Source organism: Erinaceus europaeus, chromosome 5 (assembly GCF_950295315.1).
Source record: "Erinaceus europaeus chromosome 5, mEriEur2.1, whole genome shotgun sequence".
Classification (NCBI taxonomy): domain Eukaryota; kingdom Metazoa; phylum Chordata; class Mammalia; order Eulipotyphla; family Erinaceidae; genus Erinaceus; species Erinaceus europaeus.
Window position 1 is genome coordinate 21,359,296 of NC_080166.1, and position 15,476 is coordinate 21,374,771.

Below are 15,476 nucleotides of genomic sequence, written 5' to 3' on the forward strand. Positions count from 1 at the left end.
GCAAATAAAGACAACAATGAGATATCACTTCACTCCTGTGAGAATGTCATACATCAGAAAAGGTAACAGCAGCAAATGCTGGAGAGGGTTTGGGGTCAAAGGAACCCTCCTGCACTGCTGGTGGGAATGTCAATTGATCCAACCTCTGTGGAGAACAGTCTGGAGAACTCTCAGAAGGCTAGAAATGGACCTACCCTATGACCCTGCAATTCCCCTCCTGGGGATATATCAACACATCCATCCAAAAAGATCTGTGTACACATATGTTCTTGGCAGCACAATTTGTAATAGCCAAAACCTGGAAGCAACCCAGGTGTCCAACAACAGATGAGTGGCTGAGCAAGTTGTGGTATATATACACAATGGAATACTACTCAGCTGTAAAAAATGGTGACTTCACCATTTTCAGCTGATCTTGGATGGACCTTGAAAAAATCATGTTGAGTGAAATAAGTCAGAAACTGAAGGATGAATATGGGATGATCTCACTCTCAGGTCGAAGTTGAAAAACAAGATTAGAAAAGAAAACACAAGTCGAACCTGAAATGGAATTGGAGTATTACACCAAAGTAAAAGACTCTGGTGTGGGTGGGTGGGTGGGGAGAATACAGGTCTATGAAAGATGATGAATGACATAGTGGGGTTGTATTGTTAAATGGGAATCTGGGGAATGTTATGCATGTACAAACTATTGTATTTACTGTTGAATGTAAAACATTAATTCCCCAATAAAGAAATAAATTATTAAAAAAAAAAAGAAACCAAGGAAATGGTTCTACTGTCACTGGATTTATGACTCCAACAATTTCACAATGAATTGCACACTGTCCACAGTGATATGAATATGTACCTACACTATTTTTCTATAATATGTATACTATGTATATATGTTTATTGAATATACATTATATATTTGTTTACTGAACCTTTCCTTAGTCTTCTTCAATTATCATGTTAGCATATGCAAAGCTTAAGTTCTACAAATATCAATTTTAATCCATTTGTTAACTTCAGGTGGTGAAAATTGTATTTAGACTTTATAACCTTATAGCTTTTTCTAGCAGTTTCGGATTACCCTTCCAGATCTCATTACTGAAGAATGGGTAGTTACAAGTTTCTTAAGCTTCTCCATATCATTTTGCTATGTCACTTTGCTTATTTTGAAACATTAAATTTGTCTTCCATAAAGGTGTTTAAATTAGTAATTTTCCTTAGCACACAAAAGTTCCTAATTGGCTTTTTTCCCTTAGCACACAAAGAAAATAAAACAATCACATTGTTTTTAAAAAATGACCTAAGTAATAAAATATTTATTTGAAATGTTTATTTGCATTAAGATGGGTTGATATATTAATTACCCTTTGCCTTGTAATCAATTACCACAGTATGTCAAAAATTGTTTTAAAAACTGATACTGGGAGTCGGGCGGTAGCGCAGCGGCTTAAGCTCACGTGACCAAAGCGCAAGGACCAGCAGCAGGATCCCGTTTTGAGCCTCCGGCTCCTCACCTGCAGGGGCGTCACTTCACAAGCAGTGAAGCAGGTCTGCAGGTGTCTTTCTCTCCCCCTCTCTGTCTTCCCCTCCTCTCTCCATTTCTCTCTATCCTATCCAACAACAACAACAATAATAATTACAACAATAAAGCAACAAGGGCAACAAAAAAGGGATTAAATAAATTAATTAAAAAATTATATAAAAAAAAAGATACTGTTTTTGGTTTAAGTACTTATAATGTTCATAGGAAAATTAGGTTTTAGCCTTAATTTTTTAATGTTTCTAGTTTATTTTCTCATAAAAGTTTTCTTTATCTGCCTTCCTTTCTATCTTATCTTTTGCTTTAAATGACCACATATATGTGTTATATGTATCAACAAGTACTATATTTACTTGTGGTATATTAACAGAATAATCATCACCTTAAATTGGATTTGTCCCATTCTCACTCCCTTCCATGATGAGATAAATCGCCACTTTTGGTAGCATTTAAAAAGTTGAGCTTCTTAGGTAACCTTGATACTAATCTTCATAGTCTTTTAAAAATTTTGCTTGAGTGGGTCCGGCAGTAGGGCAGCAGCTTAAGCACACACGGTGGGAAGCTCAAGAACCAAGCAAGAATCCAGGTTTGAGCCAGGCTCCCACCTGCAGGGAGGTCGCTTCACAAAAGGCAAAGCTGGTCTGCAGGTGCCTGTCTTTCTTTCCCCTTCTCTGTCTTCCCCTTCTCTCTCGAGTTCTCTCTGTCCTATTCAACAACGACAGCAATAACAACAACAATAATAATAACAACAATAAACAAAGGAAACAAAAGGGAAAAAAATAGCCTCCAGGAGCAGTGGCTTAGTAGTGCAGGCACTGAGCCCCAGCAATAACCCTGGAGGCAAAAAAGAAAAATAAATTACTTGATATATGTAAATTATTATGGGAAATGAGGGTAATCCTCATTGATTCAGAACATCATGTCCTATTTATGTATTTATTTATCTATATGTTATTGAAGGGCTTTACTATTCTGACCAATATTTCATAGCTATAAAACAGAGTGGTGTGAGAGCTAATCAGGGAGACAGACACATAGGCAGTAGAAGTTTGCTCTCCACTGATCAGCTCTGGCTTATGGTGGTGTGAGGAATTGAACCTGGCACTTCAGAGCCTCAGACATGAGAGTCTCTTTGCATAACCATTATGCTATTTACCCCCACCAAGATGCGATAAAATGGAAAGCTTTCCAACAACAGGAAGCCATTTAATCTTTATGATATATTTTCCCAATTCTACTTTGAAACGTGTATTTTGTGAATTCTTATGTCAAAAAAAAAAAAAAACTAAGATAAATGGATGGTAAGAGTAAACATTATAGATCATAGTTAAATGTAGCCTTTTATATGTGACTTTCCATGAAGGTGGAAAAAAAATTCAATCAAATACGGTAAATGCTATTTTTTAAAGGTTTTTAAATATTTATTTATTTCCTTTTTGTTGCCCTTGTTGTTTTCATTGTTGTTGTAGTTATTGTTGTTGATGTCGACAATGTTGGATAGGACAGAGAGAAATGGAGAGAGGAGGGGAAGACAGAGGGGGGAGAGAAAGACAGACACCTGCAGACCTGCTTCACCGCCTGTGAAGTGATTCCCCTGACGGTGGGGAGCCGGGGGCTCGTACCAGGATCCTTAAGCCAGTCCTTGTGCTTTGCGCCACTTGCTTTTAACCCGCTGAGCTACTGCAGACTCCAGGTAGATGCTATTTTTAAGGATAACGAGGTAAGTGCTATATAGTTAGAATAAGAAGAGAAAACACTGCACAATTTGCCTGAAAATATGAGAAGGATTACATGGCCCCTATAACATCTGAGATTGTCTTCAAGTGTAAGAACCTGTTTGCAAAGTAAAACTAAATGAGAAGAGGGCATAGAAAAAAGGAATGCTTATAAATTATTGAAAGAACATGGTCTGTTGGAGGCTCTGTGACTAAAAACTTGATATACATCTTTCTGGTGGTTAAAGTGAGAAAAAAGATCAGTTCTTCTAAAGAAAAGTCACATATGTCCTATGCTTATTTTAAGAGCAGAGGGAATAAAAATATACATTATCTTGAACTGAGACACTGATAAGGAAATTGAACGACATGAGAGCTTCTTCTGGCACTATGTTACTAAGGTGTAGTATAAAGAAGTCAGTTATGCAATTTTAAAAGAATGCTTATCATCCAGTAAAAGAAATGGTCCTTACCCAGAAGTCTTACAAGTAATTTAATGTCATGGTAGATAAAGTTCTAAAGATGGCAGCACAATAATTTTATCCCTTAGATACTCAACCAAACACCAATTCAGTGTGCAAGCATTTTGCCCATGCAAATAATGTTGCCTGCTGGTTGACTTTAAAATACAAAGATTCTTTGAGTGGGCCTGACCCAGTCAAAGAAGCACTAAACATAAGAGACTTTTTTTCCAGTCAGTAGTAGCAGGAGAGGACCACGGATTTAAAGCATGATGATGACATCACTCTGGTGCCTGTCTGAAGAAGATGAAGACTTGCATTAAGGAAAGCAGGGAGTCTCTAGGAGGGAGAAACCTTATGCTGGCAAACATGAAAGAAATGGAAATTTCACACCTATTTTCTCACAGAAATGGTTTCTGTCCACAGAAAGACTGATCCTGAGATCAGATTCTTCCCTAGGGCCTCCAGATAAATGACTGCCCAGCTAAAACTAGATTTCAGTATCACCAAATCTTAAGCAGTGAACACAGTTACGCCCATCTTGACTTCTGATCAACTGAAATCATTTAGCTATTGGCTATAGAGTAGGAAAATAAAAATAAATAAATGTTGGCATATAATTGTTATGGTCTCCATGTTATTAAAGTCAGTGCTACCTGGAACGGAAATATTCCACAAATTAATATTTAGAAGTCTCTATTTCCCCCAGGAGTGTGAATGTGATAGTTAAGAATGCAGCACTCCACAGCCATAGGTAACTTCCTGAATTTGTTGGATGCTTAGTGTCTTCTTCCAAGCAAACAGACCCACCCTGTTTAAGCTTTTGATTAGGCAAGATCAAACATGTTCAGAGTGGTATGTTCAAAGATCGTTGGTGTCTTTTCTAAAATCACAAAATTGTCACATGTCACAGAATGCCTTTTAAAGATATAGGATGTGGGGTGAATTTTACCAAAGCAAAAGATGGAGGAGGAGGGGGAGGGGGAGGGGGAGGGGAGGGGGAGGGGGAGGAGGGGGGAGGAGGAGGGGGGGAGGAGGAGGGGGGAGGAGGGGGGGAGGAGGGGGGGGAGGAGGAGGAGGAGGAGGAGGAGGATGACGACAACGATGACAATAGCATATCTGGGGAAAGGCTATTGGAGTCCTAATGTTTGGTGTTGGGGAAGAACCTCCACTCAAGGTGAGTGTTTTTGATTGGAAGGGTGTCAGCGGCCAAAGCTTAAGCTTCCCAATAAAGGCTCTTGCTATTGCATGTGATTCTGGTCTTCTTTGTGTGAGATTGGGACTCGAAGTTCTAGGCATAACATTTGGGACATGAGGAATTGAACCCATGTGTAAACAACTGGAATGGAAATAATCAAGAACTCAATAAAATTATCACAGAGAGAAAGAGTAATAGAATAAATGAGCCTCAATCAGTTAAAATGTCTGAGCAATGTGGGTTTGATAACATAGAGAGCAATATTAGCTCTATTTGAGCGACCACATAGTCAACAACTAGAATACTTAGATTTTTCTGTGAGGCTTTATTTCTTTTTAGAATAGTAATAATACCTGTATTCTCTATTTCATAGAGTACATTTTTTTAGGATGACACGTGCAAAGATAAGATAGTGGGTGGTCCAGGAAGTGGCACAATGGATAGTGTTAGATTCTCAGACATGAGGTCGCGAGTTCAATTCTGAGCAGCATATGTACCAGAGTAATCTCTCTCTCTCTCTCTTTTCTCTGTTCCCACTTATGAATAAATAAATAAATATTTTTTTCAAAAATGATAAGATAGTGGGGTCAGGTGGTGGCATACCCTGTTGAGCACACATGTTACAATGCTTAAGGACCTGGGTTCAAACCTCTGGTCCCTGCTTGCAGTGGGGAAGCTTCCTGAGCAGTGAAGCAGCACTGCAGGTATCTATCATCTCTCCCTTCTCTCTTGATTCCTCTCTGAGAAATCTTTGTAATAAACAAACAAACATGTTTTTCTAAGTTAGGATAACTCACCTAATGTGCTTATTCTGACAGCTTCTTTGCCATGTCTGAATCTGGCCCCTACCATACTAACAGAAGTTTTGGTGCTATAGTTTTGTTTCCTCAACTCTCTCAATAATTATATGTATATATATATATGTATATATATATATATATATATATATACATATATATATATATATAGAGAGAGAGAGAGAGAGAGAGAGAAAGAGAGGGAGGGAGTCGGGCGGTAGTGCAGTGGGTTAAGTGCAAATGGCACGACGCACAAGAACCGGCTGAAGGATCCCAGTTCCAGCCCCCCGGCTCCCCACCTGCAGGGGAGTCGCTTCACAGGCAGTGAAGCAGGTCTGCAGGTGTTTGTTTTTCTCTCCCCTTCTCTGTCTTCCCCTCCTCTCTCCATTTCTCTCTGTCCTATTCAACAACGATGACAACAACAACAATAATAATTACAACAATAAAAAAGAACAATAAAAGGGAAAATAAATAAATATAAATTTAAATATATATATATATATATATATTTATTAATGAGAAATATAGGAGGAGAGAGAGAGAGAGAACCAGACATCACTCTGGTACATATCCGTCCAAGGACTCAACTCAGGACCTCATGATTGAGAATCCAATGCTCTATCCATTGTGCCACCTCCTGGACCACATTCCTCAACTCTCTTTACCTCTGTCTTTGATTGATTCATTTTTGATCTAAGTGCCATATTGGTAAGGCTCAGGGCCTATACTAGAACTAGGAATCCACCTCTCCCAAGGGTCTCTTCCTCTCTATCTCTCCCTCTCTCTCTTTCTGTCTCTCCTTTGATAGAGAGAAAAACAGAGAGGGAAAAAGGACAAAAGAGACACCTGCAGCACTGCTTCATCTTTCATGAAGTTTTCCTCCTTATAGATGGAGACCAGGAGCTCATGGTAACATGTGCTCTTAACCAGCTGCACGTCTCTCTGTTTACTTGAAAAAAGTCATCCCCAAGTGGAGAAGCCCCAGAGATGATCAAAAGGATAAACAGACTTAACAAATATAAGACAGATACCAACTATGTTTAGCAAGAGTAAAATATACTACAGGCGTGGCACGTTCTCTGCCTTGGCAAGATGACTTTGTCCCTAGGAACACAGGATAAGAGAATAATGACAAACACTATGGAGTTAAAAGCCACTTCATACAGAGAAGCCATCTGCCTGTTCGAAGGTCAACGTAGCTGAGGAGTGATACCTTGTACTGTGAAGTTGGTTCTGGAGAGTGAGAGCTGTTGACCTGTATAATGACAAGGCATTGTTTTTCTTTTACCACAGAATTCTTCTACCCTTAATCACTCTTAAATCCTGACACTAGTTCTTCTGCCAGAGGGAGAACTCTCTTATTTGACAAGACACAAGACCAGTTTCTCTTTTAAAAAGTAATTTAAAATATTAACTTCTAAATGAAATTCCAAGAACAACAGACTTCTCAGAAACTTGTATTAAGAGGACATCTTTCATAATCTGATCTCAACTGCAAAAAGAGAGTTCTGAGAGAAAGAACAGACAGTGCACAGACTGGGAGAAAACTTTTTAACGTCATCTCTTATAAACAACCATTTCTAGGGAGTCAGGCGGTAATGTAGCGGGTTAAGCGCATGTAGTACAAAGCACAAAAACCAGCATAAGGATCCCGGTTCGAGCCCCCGGTTCTCCACCCGCAGGGGAGTCGCTTCACAGGCGGTGAAACAGGTCTGCAGGTGTCTATCTTTCTCTTCCCCACTCTGTTTTCTTCTCCTCTCTCCATTTCTCTCTGTCCTATCTAACAACGACAACAACAATAATAACTACAACAACAATAAAAAACAACAAGGGCAACAAAAGGAAAAAAAAAAAAGAACCATTTCCAGGGCTCAGGCAGTAGCGCAGCGGGTTAAGCACACATAGCGCGAAGCCCAAGGACCCCCACAGGGATCCCCGTTGGAACCCCAGGCTCCCCACCTGTAGCGGGTTACTTCACAAGATGTAAAGAAGGTCTACAGGTTTCTATCTTTCTCACCCCTTCTCTGCCTTCCCCTCCTCTCTCGATTTCCCTCCATCTTATCCAACAAAAACAATAACAACGACGGCGGCAATAAACAACAAAGGCAAAAAAGAGGCAAAAAATAATAATAACCCCTGGAAGCAGTAGATTTATAGTACAGGCACTGAGCCCCAGCAATAACCTTAGAGGCAAAAAAATAAAGAACCATTTCCTGAAATCTATGAAGAGTTTATAAAAATAGACAAGAGAACACACCTATTAAAAAGCGGGCTCGGGAATTTAACACACTAGCCACCAAAAAAACATTCTTAGAGATGACACAAGATCATATGTTGAGATTACAACAGATATAGTTAGGGAAATGCAAATTAAAGCATCCCTGTGATTCTACTTCATACCTATCAGAATGGTCCAAATTCAAAATTCTTTCAAACAACACATTTGCTGGTGAAAATGTGAAGAATCAGGACATTTCATCCCCTGGTGATGGAGATGCAAGTGGTAGAATTAATCACTCTGGAAGACAGTTTCTTTAAAAAAAAATGCTTTAAAAATGTTCTGCTTTGTTTAACTGTTCTTATGTGTGATAGGACCAGGAGAAATTGTAGAGGGGAAGGGAAACAGAGGGGGAAAGAGACAGAGATACCTGCAACACTGCTTCACTGATACTGAAAGCTTAAGCCCTTCAGGTGGGGACCATGGGCTTTATCCCAGGTCCTTGCACATGTGAACTAACCTAGTGTGCTACTGCCCTGTCTCAGAAGACAGTTTCTTACAAAACAAAGCATAATCTTGCCATATAACCCAGCAGTTGAATTCCATGCATTTATCCAAAATGAGCTGGGAATGTATGTTCTCACAAAAATGTACACATAGATGCTTATAGAATTTTTTTCCTTTTTCCATTTTTTGAATTTTTTTTTTATTATCTTATACTTATCTATTGGGTAGAGACCGGCAGAAATTGAAAAGGGGAGATAGAGAGGAAGCGAGACAGAGAGACACCTGCAGTCCTGCTTCACTTGCAAAGCTTTCCCCCTGCAGGTGGGGACGGGGGGATCAAACCCAGGTCCTCGCACATTGTAACATGTGAGCTCAACCAGGTGCATCATCACCCAACCCCACTTATAGAAATTTTATTTGCCATACTAAAACTTCAAGTCACCAAGATGTCTTGCAGTGAGTCAATGGATAAACATGGGTCCATTAAGACAATGAGGTAGTCTGTGCTAGAGAAGAAATAGCCTTTAAAGGCATGGAAAGACAAGAAGGAACTTGAAATGCCTATTCTGATGTGAAAGAAACCAATCTGAAAAGGTTATATAGTATATAATTTCAACTAGATGACATTCTTGAAAAGGCAAAGCAAGAAAGCCTATGAAATAATTAGTGGCTGTCAGGAGTTGAGGTAGAGAAGAAAATTATTAGAACATACGAGTCTTAGTGCATTGAAAATATTGTGGATAGTATCCTCATGGTGGACACATGTGAGAATAAATCCTGAATTCAAATATGAACTTGGGCAGTTATTCTATGTCAGCGGAGGTTGATCCGCTATAAATGCTGAAGATGAAGGTTACTGTTTTTATATGTAAGTAGAGGCTATTAGGCAGATGTTCATATTCTCCTCTCAATTTTGCTGTGAACTAATTTTTAAAAATAAACCCATATTTAGAAATATTTGGATTTATTTAATTTTTGTCCTAGGGCACTACTCAGTTCTGGTTATTGTTGGTGCCTGGGATCCAACTGTATGTTTCTCTTAGAAAAAAACTAACATCTGCTTGCTGAAATGTAAGCATTATTTGTTTACTGTATGTTTTCTAAGTTTTCTGTAAGGTTGAAATTTAATTGAAGGTCTAGGACAGATGTTAAATGATATAATTATTCAAATAAAAGAGACATTGCCATTACTTTTTCTCCCTAAATATATGTAATTAAAGTGGCTTTTTACTCATTGGTGACAAGGTAAATCACATAAGCACATGACAAAGAAAATCACACCATTAGGTGAAAAAAGAAAATACTTTCACTGAGTGAAGATGACAAGACTATATATAAAGTAAATGTTCTGTCACTAAGCAAGAATTAAAGTAAAGGAAATGATATAGGATTTATTTACTGCATGTAACAATGAGTAATTTTATCTAATGCATTTTGTTGTCTCAGCTAGATCCTGGAATCAAGAATAAAACTGTAAGAGTAAGAGGCCAAGTGGTGGCATGCCTGGTTGAGTATACACACTAAATACAGTGCACAGGAACCCAGGTTCAAGGCCCTGGTCCCCACCTGCATGGGTAAAGTGTCACGAGTGGTGAATCAGGGCTGCAGGTATCTCTCTGTCTTTCTCCCTTTCTATTTTCTCTCCCTTCTCAATTTCTCTCTGTCTCTATCCAATAATAAATAAATAAAATTTAAAATAAATTGTGAGAGTCCCGGCCCCCAGAAAATCTCAGTATATCTTCATGTTCAGGTGACATTTCTTATGGTACGTAATGTAAAGTAGTTTACCATGTTCTGAAGCAGAAACGGTGATATTGTACCATGAGTTTTCTTCTCTATCAAGAACCTTTGAGGTCTTAATGGTTCCTGTATTGGCATCGATGTTGAAAAATCTGTCATCGTCAGCACTGTAGTCAATGAAGTATCTAGAGAGAAACAGAGATGAACCTTCCTTTTACTCATTGCTAAAATAGAGAAAATAAAAACGAGAAAAATTCAACAAATAATATGCATATATTTAAATGTATGCTTTTCATTTTTATAAATGACTTTAAGATTTCCCTGATGACTTTATATCTGCATACAACTGAAGTCAATTGTTTTTGTCTGTCAGTTCTTAATTAGTTCTTAGTTCAATCACTAATAATAAAACTAAAAGCAAGGCTTCTTACCAAATGTCATTAATGTAATACTAAATAGTAGATAGCAGAAGTACACTTATTAAAAAATACACTAAAAATAAAGGAGACACACACACACACATAAAAAAAACACCCCTGTGAAATCTACAATATACTAATAGATTTTGCAGAAAATATTTCTAGGGTATAGATCCTTTTTAAAAAATTTATAATCTTTATTTATTTGTTGAATAGAGACAGCCAGAAATTGAGAATCAGTAGATGACAGAAGGGGAGAGAGACAGAGAGAAACCTATAAGAGAAACCTATATTGCTTCACCACTTGCAAAGATTTCCCCTTGCAGGTGGGGACTCGGGGATCAACCCTGGTCCTGGCACATTGTGACATGTGTGCTTAATCAGAGGCACCACCAGCTGGCCCCGAGCTATGGATCTTTACAGTTGGTGGAGTTGTGCGTACAAACACGGCAATTTTGACAGAATCTCATAGGTCAAAAGTTTAGAGCTACTTAAGACATTCAGGCATTCTTCTAGTGAGAAAGAATGCGAAACACAGTGAGAGTATAACACCTACAGCTCTATGAGCAATATGAGAATTTTATTTTATGTACATATTAATGTACACAAAGTCAACCGAAAAAGCTAGGTTTAATAAGTACATATGTGAAACATATCTGATTCAGATGAGACTAAGTTCAGATACTACAAAAAGATAGAAAAGAGATACTGAATTGGGCTCTGCCAAAGTATTAAATCTGGAAACTTTAAAACTTCTCATTTGAGTTCACATTACAATGAATAACTAAAACAAACAAACGAACAAAAAAACACCAGGCTCAATTCCTTCTTCAGAGGCCTGATGCTGACAGTGAGGAATGAAGTGATCACATGAGGAGACATAAAAGGGATTAGCCACCAGGTTCCAGATGCTACCATGATGCCAACTGGACTTCCCTGGGCAGATGACCCTACCAATGTGTCCTGGAACCCTGCTTCCACAGATCCCTGCTCTAACAGGAAAAGAGAGAGACAGGTTGGGAGTATGGGTCCATCTGTCAATAACCATGTTCAGCGGGGAAGCAATGACAGAAGCCAGACCTTCCACCTTCTGCACCCCATAATGTTCCTGAGTCCATAATCCCAGAGGGTTAAAGAATAGGAAAGCTATCAGGGGAGGGAGTGGTATACAGAGTTCTGGTGGTGAGAATGGTGTGGATTGTACCTCTCTTATCCTATGGACTTATCAGTGTTTCCATTTTATATATAAATAAAAAAGAGAACAAAACAAAAGTATTAGGGGATATAGTAGAGGCAAATAACAGAAAAGGAAAAAAAAAGAATGAAGAAAGAAAGAAAGGATGACATTCTTTAAAATTTGAGTGTTATCTAAAGTTAGTTGCTATTAACCTGACTTCAAAAGACTCACGATTTTGGGCTACGGTGGTTATATGTGAACCGTGTCTTTTATAGCTTAAAGTTAAATCCCAACACTGATATTTTACTATTCAACCTCAAAGGCTTTTGCAGCTACTATCTGTGACTCTTCAAAGTATATTGCTAATAATACAACTCTCTGGAAATGGCAGAAAAAACCTAATTTTAGGAATCTCATCACTTCCAAATTGTCAGTCTGGAAAAACAAAACCAAACAAAAATAAAGAAAATGATGTCTCTTCTATTTATAAACTAAATGTGTACTGTCTTTATCTTTTCAGTGCTTCCCTCTGAGTTTGGTAATGCAGGTCTTGGTATCGGGGACTGGACACTTTTAGAATAAATTTTTGGATGAGAAAAAATAAAACACTTGTGTTTAAATGTATTCTTCTAAATGGCCAGTATAGTTTTCAGCTACTGTCCTGAGAGCCATGCTATTTATTTCATAGTTTTCTCTTTGACCAAACTCTCTTGGGAAATCTACAACACAAGGACTATATATTGGGAATTTCTTGGATCTAAAGGGCTTTATTCATAGAATTCAATTGAGTTTTGACTGAAGTAGAACTAAATAGTTCAGCTTAATCACCCTTGAGTTTCTGCCTAGCCATAGCAACAAAAGAACTAGGAAGGGATAAAGGAAAGTAGAAATGTGAGAGAGCAGAAACTTCCCTAACAATTTTAGGAGAGTAAATAGTAATTTATTTTAAATTAAATGTGACCTGTCTTCATGAAACTATTTTTAGACAATAATACAAATATATGAAATATTCTCAATAGTTTTCAAATTAAATTTTACAATTCAATCTTTTTTCTCTCTCTCTAGAAAGGTTTTAAAAAGTCTACTAAACATAGAAAAAGGATTAGCATGTAAGTATTAAGAATTTTATTTTGAGTGTTGACTCAGTTTGAACTTCAGGGATATCTAAAGTATATAACATTTTCCTAGATTATATAACTCCTAAATTGGGCTTAGTGGTTAGAGTTTAATTACTGGATTATTAGTGCTTAAAGGTTTTCTAATCCATAATCACCAAAATTGAAGCAATGCTCATTGAAGACAGACTACATTTAACTAAATAAGAGCTTTAAATATATTTTAAATTCTATTTTTCTCCTTAACATGAGACTATATTACAGAGATGTTATGTGTGACAGAGAAGAAACATTTATACACATGTATATATATTTACAAACAGAATCTAACAGGATGTAGTGGCTGTTAACATTCAGGGAGCATGAAAGTATACTAAAGTGTGGTTTAAGTGCTTTATAATTCATCTCATAGTCAGAACAATTGCGTGAAATAGGTACTACTAGATTCCTACATAGGAATCTAAGGCACAAAGTGATAAAAATATTATACAACATAAAGTAGTTTAGGAGATTAAAATGGGGGGGGGTGTAGCACAGTGGGTTAAACGCACATGGTGCAAAATGCAAGGACCATCACAAGGATGTTGATTTGAGCCGCGGCTCCCCACCTGCAGGGGAGTCGCCTCACAAGCAGTGAAGCAGTGCTGCAAGTTTCTTTCTCTCCCCTTCTTTGTCTGCCCCTCCTCTTTCAGCTTCTCTCTGTCCTATCCAACAACAACAGTAGCAATAACAGCAACAACAATTGCAATAAGGGCGGAAAAAATGGATTCCAGGAGCAGTAGATTCTTAGTGCAGGCACTGAGCCCCAGTGATAACCCTGCACTCAAATAATAATAATAAATAATATATAATCTAGGTCTAGAATATATATCATATAGGAGTTTAGAAGATAAAAATATAATCTAGGTCTATAATTATCTATCAAGTAATAGCTACACATTCCTTTTGAAACAAGTAGTCAGTGATGCTGGAAGCTGGTTCAGCTGGTAAAGTATACATACTTCTGTTAACTGCTCCACTTGTCACATGAGAACAGGAGAAATAGTGGGGTAGTGCTATGATATCTTTCCTTCTATTTGTTTCTTGCTCTATCTATCACTGTCCATCAAACTCTCTCTAAAAATGAAAAAGAAAGAAAGAAAGAACTGCTAGGAATTGGAGAGTAGTACCGACACTGAATCCTAAGGTTATCCTAATGTATATATGTGTGTGTGTGTGTGTGTGTGTGTGTGTGTGTGTGTGTGTGTGTGTGTATAATGAATAAATAAGTCTCAAATCTTTTTCTTTTTCATATTCTCTGTATATATTCTATATTCTATGAAATGAATATATATACTGATTTAATATATACCATATGTGTGTGTGTGTGTATAATGAATGAAATAAGTCTCAAATCTTTTTCTTTTTCATATTCTCTGTATATATTCTATATTCTATGAAATGAATATATATACTGATTTAATATATACCATATGTGTATGTGTGTTTGTATAATGAATGAAATAAGTCTCAAATCTTTTTCTTTTTCATAATCTCTGTATATATTCTATATTCTATGAAATGAATATATATACTGATTTAATATATACCATATATATATATGTTTGTGTGTGTGTTTGTATAATGAATAAAATAAGTCTCAAATCTTTTTCTTTTTCACATTCTCTGTATATATTCTATATTCTATGAAATGAATATATATATACTGATTTAATATATACCATATATATATATATATATAATGTATACTAAGAAAGTTGTAAGTTGAAGGGCAAAAGATGTTAAAAAAATACCTGAAAGTTATTCACATACATATTTAGGCTAGACAAATAAGTTAAAAAAATGAAGTAAAGAAATTGGAGAAATGTATAAACTAAAATGATCAGTGGTCAGCAAATTTAAAATCAGAGACAAAAGCCAGGGATATAGCTCAGTACATTAGAACAGTAGTTTAGAAAGGTCTAATCCCCAGCACCAACTTACTACCAGAAATGAATAGTGTTCTGCTTCCATGCATCATTATCATCTGCTTGTCTGCCAGTCCCCCTTCTCCTTCATAATCTAGCATCTATCTGTTTGTCTACCTCTTATAACAGAGGAAGAAATATTTAAAAAATATACACATATAATAAAAATCAGTGGTCAGAGTAAAAAAAAAAGTCATCGAAAACTGCAGAAAAGATGTGAATATGATCAGTTAGAATAAGTATGAAGAAATCATGAGATGATCTCTAGAAAGTATGAAAATCAGTCATTTCCTACTAGACAGAGGAGCGGAGAGGGATATAAGGAGATATACACACGCACAGAATTTAGATCTGGTTCTGAAAGTAGAAGCCATCATGTATCGGGCCACTGTTGTAGTGAATAGTTCTCTGCTGTGGGATGCAACTAGTATAAAAAAAAAGTCCCTTCCCTTTGCCACATATTGTTATGTTAGTTAATATTAGCATCCCCACAAAGTGTTAAACTCCTGAGAAAGATCTTACTTTAAAGTGCACGTGGTGCAAAGTGCAAGGACCAGCATAAGGACCGGTTCAAGCCCCCGGCTCCCCACCTGCAGGGGAGTCACTTCGCAGGTGGTGAAGCAGGTCT

The 15,476-nt window shown here is 37.2% G+C and overlaps 1 protein-coding gene across 1 annotated transcript in view; it reads right to left on the minus strand.

Moving 5' to 3' along the window:
- CDH18 (cadherin 18) overlaps positions 1-15,476 on the minus strand; it is a 550,225-nt gene that overhangs the window by 73,109 nt on the left and 461,640 nt on the right. Inside the window, 1 exon segment of the mRNA XM_007532688.2 lies at positions 10,219-10,355. Coding sequence (XP_007532750.2) covers positions 10,219-10,355 — 137 coding nt within the window.